General features: G+C 44.1%; 1 protein-coding gene across 2 annotated transcripts; it reads left to right on the top strand.

Annotated features, from left to right (window-relative positions):
- Nucleotides 1–322: 322 nt before the first annotated feature.
- On the top strand, nucleotides 323–7,466 carry gata2a (GATA binding protein 2a). Of its 2 annotated transcripts, none has more exons than XM_077726852.1 (6): nucleotides 323–424; nucleotides 559–956; nucleotides 1,512–2,084; nucleotides 4,006–4,151; nucleotides 5,749–5,874; nucleotides 6,442–7,466. In XM_077726852.1, the coding sequence occupies exons 2-6, from the start codon at nucleotides 728–730 to the stop codon at nucleotides 6,739–6,741; spliced, it is 1,374 nt and encodes a 457-aa protein (XP_077582978.1). In that variant the 5' UTR covers nucleotides 323–424; nucleotides 559–727; the 3' UTR covers nucleotides 6,742–7,466. The 2 variants fall into 2 exon arrangements, with proteins under 2 accessions (XP_077582978.1, XP_077582976.1); XM_077726850.1 differs by having other exon boundaries at nucleotides 3,994–4,151.
- Nucleotides 7,467–7,682: the final 216 nt, after the last annotated feature.

Here is a 7,682-nt window from a genome sequence, read left to right as displayed (position 1 = left end):
TGTGTGGAATTATATTCCCTAAATAAGCATATTAGCTCGTGAGCGGTGTTCAGTGTGCTCCTTAAAGCGCTAAAAAACGATTATCGGCGGCCGATTGCGTTGCCATTGTAGAGCGCGATGAGACAGCTAAGATATTACGCCGTTGATTGAGAAGTCTTTCACTTCAATTGGCATCGAGACAAGAAAAAGAAAAAGAAAAAAAGAGAAAGAAAGAAAGGCAAAGAGCCTGCTTGGATGCTGCGAGCCAATTGCGACGGTCAGGCTCGTGATTGGCCCGCAGCACTGAGCTCCGCCCCCACGCGGCTTGATATGGGAATTTACTGGCGACAGTCGCATCAGTCTCGTTAATGATCCAGAGCTGTGCGCGGATCAGGAGGCTGCTGACACGTCCAACTTCTAGTCAGCTGATCGAAAATCGCAACAGGTAGCTTCACCCGAGAGATATTTATCTTTTTTTTCTCAGTCCAGAAAGACGCCACTCGTTTTCTTCCTCGATCACGCGTTCTTTGCTATTAACCCATCGATTTTATTTAAAGTAACATCATTTCTATTTTGTAGGTAATGCAACGAGCTGGAGGGGAAAAAGACCATCTCGTCTGAGGATCCACCCTCTCCCTTGAATTAAAATCAACACAGTTGAGACTTTCGCAGAGCACGAGGAACGTCATTTTTTTTTTATTATCAAGAGGATTAAATTTGCTTTGGAGGACAATCCGGCGTCAAAACCATGGAAGTCGCAGCGGCTGATCAGTCCCGGTGGATGGCGCACCACCACGCCGTGCTGAATGGCCAGCACCCGGACTCGCACCATCACGGTCTTGGCCACAACTACATGGAACCCATGGCACCTTTGCTGCCGCAAGATGAAGTAGACATGTTTCTCAACCACTTGGACTCCCAGGGGAACCCCTACTACGCCAACTCTAGGGCCAGGGTTACCTACAGCCAAGCGCATGGTAAGAAACGCAGTATTTTTTTAATACGGGATGAGTAGAATAAGGGATATATCGGGGAAAATGGAAACAAAGTATAAAAGGGATGTTTTTTTATTAGGGCGAAGCAAAAATAATTATAATTCATAGAGTGAGCAGGCAATCTGCCCCCAATAGTCCAAAATGACATTTGTGTGTATATGTTCAGCAACATAAAAGGAATTTCTATGACAGCAAGAGGAAAGGGAAGTGTGTCATTTAACCCCTCTGTTTTCGAGGGGAGAGAGAGGGAGAAACGGGAGAGAGAGAGGCACTTCCCGGATATAAAATAAAAACCGCAAATTTACCAATAACAATCGTTACTCCAAGAGCTGCAGGCGATGTAAAGATTAATCCAAATGGAAGATTTAGTTGGTTCCATTTTCCCATCATTTCGACGAAAGGTGAAGTTAATTCCTAACTCGGTCTGTGTTTAATAACACTGCAGGTATTTTTTGAATTAATTTTGACGCGTTTCGTTTTGAAAAAAAAAGCCAAGAAGAAGAAAAACAAATATGAGTAAGCTGTCTGCAATTTCAGCTCGCCTCACTGGGAATCAGGTCTGCCGACCACACCTGATTCACAGCCCCGGTATCCCCTGGCTGGACCCCGGCAAGGCAGCTCTGTCCGCTGCCCACCACCATAACGCTTGGGCGGTGAGTCACTTCAGCAAGCCGGGCCTCCACCCGAGCAGCTCCGGCTACCCTTGCAGCAGCAACACCGGCACGGCTCCCGTGTCGTCACTCACCCCTGCGAGCCATTCGAGCCCGCACCTCTACAACTTCCCCCCTACCCCGCCCAAAGACGTGTCCCCGGATCCCGGACCCACTTCGCCCACCTCCACATCCACCAGGATGGACGAAAAGGAGTCGCTCAAGTACCAAGTACAGTTGACGGACGGCATGAAGATGGAGAGTTGCAGCCCTCTGCGCGGCGGTTTGGCCTCGATGAACGGCCAGGGCCTGGCTACGCATCACCCCATCCCCACGTACCCGGCATACCCCTTGCACCCACCCCACGAGTACAGCGGCAGTCTCTTCCACCCGGGCAGCCTTCTCGGCTCGACGTCGAGCTTTACTCCAAAGTGCAAAAGCAAAGCGCGCTCGAGCTCAGGTGAGTTTCTTCATTATTCGATTCAATTCCTGCCTTTTTAAATTCACGCTAAATTATCATCATACTGATCAAAACTAATGGTTCTTTGAGATCGACGTTTTTAAATACGATGCATTTGTTTATTTAATCCCGTGGAAAAAGAACGGGGATTTTGTAATTGAGCGTCACACACACGCACACACACTTTCCGTAGCGAAATACGCGTAAATCCAGAACGACGTTGTTAAATATAAACATTATGATTCTTTTGGGTGGAAAATGAGTTCCGCAATTAGCGATAAGTAGGAAAAATAACGAGATGTTTAATATTGCATTGTTAGTCATGATACGTACTATTCATTGACATTTTAATTGTTTAAATATAGTCTACATTTTATTCGACTGCATAATGAATTTAAAAAAAAAATCCAACACGTCGGTCCTTTTGCAAATTTTACATTGGAATGCATTTATCCCGCATCTTTGTCGACGATAAACAGCAAAATTTGAATGCGCGTCTTCTTTGTGACAATTGAGCAGATGCGCGGTGGTCGTGCCGTGGACTTGTTTTTCTTTTAATGCGCCCTTTATTGCACTTAAAAACGAAGGAGTCACGACGCCCTGGCTCCTGCCACATCCTGTATACCTCCAAGTGAACAAATCACGACCTCTCCCCTCCCTGCAGCTCTCTTCAGCTAACAAAGAACAGGCGACAGATCCCCGCTGTTTTTGTGTTTTCAACACGGCTTTGACTCACTAAAAAAGTGACGGCCAACTAAACCGCAGGAGCATCATTATGTCTTATACAATATAATGGAAATATCCTACTAGATTTTTTTCTTATTTTTTTTAAAACTAAAACGGTCCACATTTTAAATTGATAACCATCAATATATTGAAATACACACATAGTTCAGTTAAAAAAAAACGGAAAATATATTATGAGTTTGGTAATCATCTCACTTTATCATCATTTGTTTCATGCAATTCTGCCACTCAGATCATCTGACTGATGTGAGCTTTTGTAGGTGAAAAATGTTTTCTTGTGACATTTTAATAGACGCGAGCCCATAATCAGGAACATATCAGGTGTGGCATTAAAAGGCGCTTATCTGTTAAAGTGGATGTCCAGCACCGGTAAATGTTGATTGACTGGCGTACAAAATGCCACGCTGACATTTCAGCTGTCGTCACATATACCTTACAGTGGCTTCCTGTTGAATTACTCTCAAAACCCCAACCCCTCCTTCCTTCCCTTACTTTTCTCAGCTTTCATCTTCCCATTTTTTAATTTCAACACTGAACCTTGCACAAGACATCAGTACTTGCTGATGAATATTTAAAACGCTAATGACCCTTCTTTAATGTGGTGGCCGGACTTGCAAAACGCTCGAGATGAGCGAGGTATGAAAGAAAGCAGGCGCATGCATTTCAATAGGAACATGGCTTTTGGCTCAGGCCAGATTCCATTGTGGAGCTCAAGGGTGGGACGTTCGGGTGTCGTTGCTATTATAGCAGTAATAATGAGGCGATACTCCAGGGATACTTGAATTAGAAGAACAGTTGAGAAACAGGCCATTTGAAGTCTTTTGGTATGTGGGACTTGAACGACGGGGTAAAGCAGGTTTCACCAAATGACCGTTCAAATGTCCTACGCATGAACACCTTCGCAACAACCTCTTACGGTGGCTGTCCTGAGGTTCTAATTGGATGTTGTGCCCTATTGACACTTCTGAACATGTTCTAGATGACCTCTTGTTGTTGCCCATAACCAATTTAATGACACGCTTGTGCACTCTGGTCGGGACAAGTCACGAGACCCGTTACGGATCAAACAGGCTCGAATCAGAGTAGCAGTAAACAAGCGCATTGTGTTGATGATGAACTAAGATAGGTTTAATTATATAAAATATCTTCTTCTCCCCTCTTGAATTATATGCAGAGGGCCGTGAATGTGTGAACTGTGGCGCCACGTCCACTCCTCTGTGGCGACGGGACGGTACGGGCCATTACCTGTGCAATGCCTGCGGATTGTACCACAAGATGAATGGACAGAACCGGCCACTCATCAAGCCCAAACGTCGACTGGTGAGTCTCACTTGCGTGTTAGAAGCCACCCAAATATGAGCAAAAAGCAGATGCCTTCAATACAATTGCAGGAAAGTTATATTTTCCCTATCATCTTCCTGTAATTGTTTGTTGCTCTCACCCCCTGATGATCCACCTTCATAGCCCGTTTAAATACAGCTACTATTGCCATTGTTCCTGCTATCATTATTGCTGGTACTTCTGATACTGTTACTGATAGCAATACCCATGTTGGTGTAGTTAACACCATGGTGGCGTAAATGACATGTTTTGCTGCAGATGCGAAAATTTGATATTTTTCAGTTGTAAAAATTACGAGAATAATAGTATTAAAATATCTAGACATTGCTTGTGTACCATACTATTTAAATTAATGGAAATGTGAGCAATAGATTACACTATTATTGAAACAAAGAAACAAAAACATTTTTTTTCTTTAAATTGTGATTTTTCCCAAATTTAAAACTGATAGAATTTCACAATAGAATTTTTCCATAAGATCCCACCCTCCTCCCCAGAACACTGTGGAGTTAGTAATGAAAATTCCTTCACTGCATAGGTAGTCTTCCTAAGCGAAAAGTCCATTCCCATTTTCCACTGGGTCGGCCTATGCGGCGGCAGCTTTTGCATTTCCAACTCAAGTGTTTGTCAGAGCCGTGTTCAAAGGGGCATCCAGTTGTTTCCTATCCGGATATCTGCCCGGCCCAGATAAGGAAGTCAGGCTCCCGGCTGTTTCCGCCTTCACCCGGCACGCTGCATTCTCTCTGGCCAGACTGACATATACTGTAAAGAGATTATCACAACACTAGAGGAGCCGCTTATTCCCTCTGAAGAGATGGACCCGAGTGGGACAGGGGATTGGAAAATACACAGATTTATGTCCATGTCGTGTTTATCATTCTCTCTGTGTACAAGTCGGATACACAGAAATGTTAACTACATTGCAATATTTCTAAAAGAAAAAAGAAATGGAATAGGAATGTGGTCAGTTGGTCCATTAACAGCAACTTCCACCTGGGTTGAATTTAGAGGGAAAAAAAGGATGCCACTCACACAAGGACCCGCAGGGTTCTTGCATGTAAAGTTAGTGTTTCCGATTATGTGTGTAGAATTGATCCGCAATGGACAAAGCAGTCCAATGCCAGGTGGGATTGCGAGTTTCTTTAGCTCGTTTTCCACTCTTTTTTTCTTCATAAGGTGCGGTAGTTAACTTGTTGGCTCCTGCTTATGGTTATTGACTTTTAACCTATTTTGACTTCAAGAACGTTCCCACTCTAAACGCATTGGACGTCTAGCACCGTCCATTGCACTGAAACGTGAACATTTAAATCCATTTCTCCTGGTTTAAATGAAATTCATTGTCATGGCCAATGTATTTTGCAAATTTCCCAAAATATTTCTGATTGAGCTTTGTTGATATTGCTTAAAAAATGAAAAGAGATTTGAAGTGGTTACAATTATAATATTTTTTTAATGCTTATGTTAAGCTAGTAAAAATGAGTGATCAAGTTGTACATTTAGTGTCATGTTCTGTTGTCAACAAGTGAGTAAGCTGGAAATGTATTATTGATGGCATTTTTTTTTCTGCTTCCCGCAGTCGGCTGCTCGACGTGCAGGCACCTGCTGTGCAAATTGCCAGACCACCACTACGACCCTATGGAGACGCAATGGCAACGGAGACCCCGTGTGCAATGCCTGCGGCCTTTACTTTAAACTGCACAACGTAAGTAGCCCCCCCCCCCACAAGAAAATCATGAGTGAAGGGTGTGTAGGGTGAGGTGGGGGGATTCCACTAGTCGTTAACTGGTCAAGTGGGCGGACAGCTTTTATCGATTCAAAAGCAGAGAAAGAGTGAGCGTGAAGCAGAACCTACTGACCCCCCCTTTATTATTATTATTATTAATCCATCGTTGTTTCAATGGGGGGCGTTACTCCCCCGAGAGGCAGTGGGGTGGGACCGTCTTTCAGCGTAACGGCGTCGGTTACACTGATGAGGATTTGTCTGCGGCTGCTCCTTTCATATCCAAGCAGGCCCTCATCCTCATGTATTCAAATTGACCGAGACCACTGTTTGGTTTTGAATTAGACAAAAGCCAAACAGTCCCCCGACTCACCTTATAATGCAACTCTAGCATATGCAAAACAGCTGCTCATTAGGAATAGCATACTGGTTTGAGTTAGGCTTCACAAGACATTTCACTTGTCAAAGGCACAATCGAAATGTCGTATTCATGATGTGAGTACGGCTTTTGTGCCGGGACGTGTCGGGCTAATGTGCCGTTCTTCACAGGTCAACAGACCGCTGACCATGAAGAAAGAGGGCATCCAGACGCGCAACCGCAAGATGTCGAGCAAGTCCAAGAGGAACAAGCGTTCCAGCGACGGATTCGACGAGCTAACCAAGTGCATGCAGGACAAGGCGTCACCCTTTGGCGCTGGTCCCGGCCTCACCAGCCACATGACCCACATGGGTCACTTACCCCCCTTCAGTCACTCGGGACACATGCTGCCGACTCCCACGCCCATTCACCCTTCATTCGGGCCCCCCCACCACACCAACCGCTCGCCGGTTTGGGCGGAACCTCACTGAAGCGCGTTTTCCCTGTATGAGCCACCGTGTTGCCATTAACATTAAAGGCCCTCCCACCCTCTTTCACAATGCGCCGGAAGCTGAGCAGACCTGATGTGTCATAAACAAGAGCAGAGCTCAGTTGGACTTAAAAAAAACGTGCGTTTTCGAGGACTGAGGACCGTGGGACTGGAGAGAATGTCGACGCTTGTCAAAATTTCCACTCACTCATGTCACTCTGGTACCCACCTCAACTCTCATGAGGTCTTAAAAAGTCGTCGCTAGACCCCATCTCCTTATATTCTGACATATGAGCACCCAGCAAAGCCCTTCAGACATTTCAGTGCTTGAAATGAAGGCCTGGCTGGGAAAAAAAAGCAGCAACAGACTTTTGGGTCAGACTGTAGAAAACATATAAAACTGTGCTCTCCTCACATGCTGGACACAAGTTCACCTGTTTTTAATAATGGCCTTTTATGGAGTAAATAGAGTGTTTTTAAATGCTTAATGGCTATTATGGTTGTTATATTTGATGTTATAATTATTGCTACAATAATTTATTTTCACTTTTCAAGCTTTTGTCAAAGAGTATGAAATATGTTCTGAGTTTGATTTCATGGTCATGACGCAAAGGAAAACACTGACTTATGGATGAAAATTCCCTTCAGCTGTGCGTTTTTATCATTTTTTCCATTGCACAAAACGTGAAGAAAATAAAGTTTAATACTTATGTCACTGCTTCTTAACTTTGGTCTCTGTCTTTCTCTTAACATATTTTTTCCACCATGTTATATTTTTTTTTGTATCAGAACCTTGATCGGTGAGAATTTCAAAAAAATAATTGCTTTGTATACAGAAATAAATGATCAAAAGTACTGATCAAACCCGCAAAATTATATCCAATGAGAAGCTGTGTGATGGACAACGCGTGGAACTGGTTTGATCAGGTTCCTCCTGGACCT

The sequence above is a fragment of the Stigmatopora nigra genome, chromosome 10 (genome assembly GCF_051989575.1).
Source record: "Stigmatopora nigra isolate UIUO_SnigA chromosome 10, RoL_Snig_1.1, whole genome shotgun sequence".
In the NCBI taxonomy this organism is placed as follows: Eukaryota; Metazoa; Chordata; class Actinopteri; order Syngnathiformes; family Syngnathidae; genus Stigmatopora; species Stigmatopora nigra.
Note: the sequence above shows the minus strand (reverse complement) of the source record. Positions and strands in the feature narration are given on the sequence as shown.

What these genes read in the sequence shown, in the direction of transcription:
- gata2a (XM_077726850.1), top strand. Translation starts at nt 728, where the DNA reads ATGGAAGTCGCAGCGGCTGATCAGTCCCGGTGGATGGCGCACCACCAC. An exon ending in TCAAGCCCAAACGTCGACTG is followed by an intron (nt 4,152 to 5,748) that starts GTGAGTCTCACT and finishes TGCTTCCCGCAG; the next exon opens with TCGGCTGCTCGACGTGCAGG. An exon ending in TTTACTTTAAACTGCACAAC is followed by an intron (nt 5,875 to 6,441) that starts GTAAGTAGCCCC and finishes CGTTCTTCACAG; the next exon opens with GTCAACAGACCGCTGACCAT.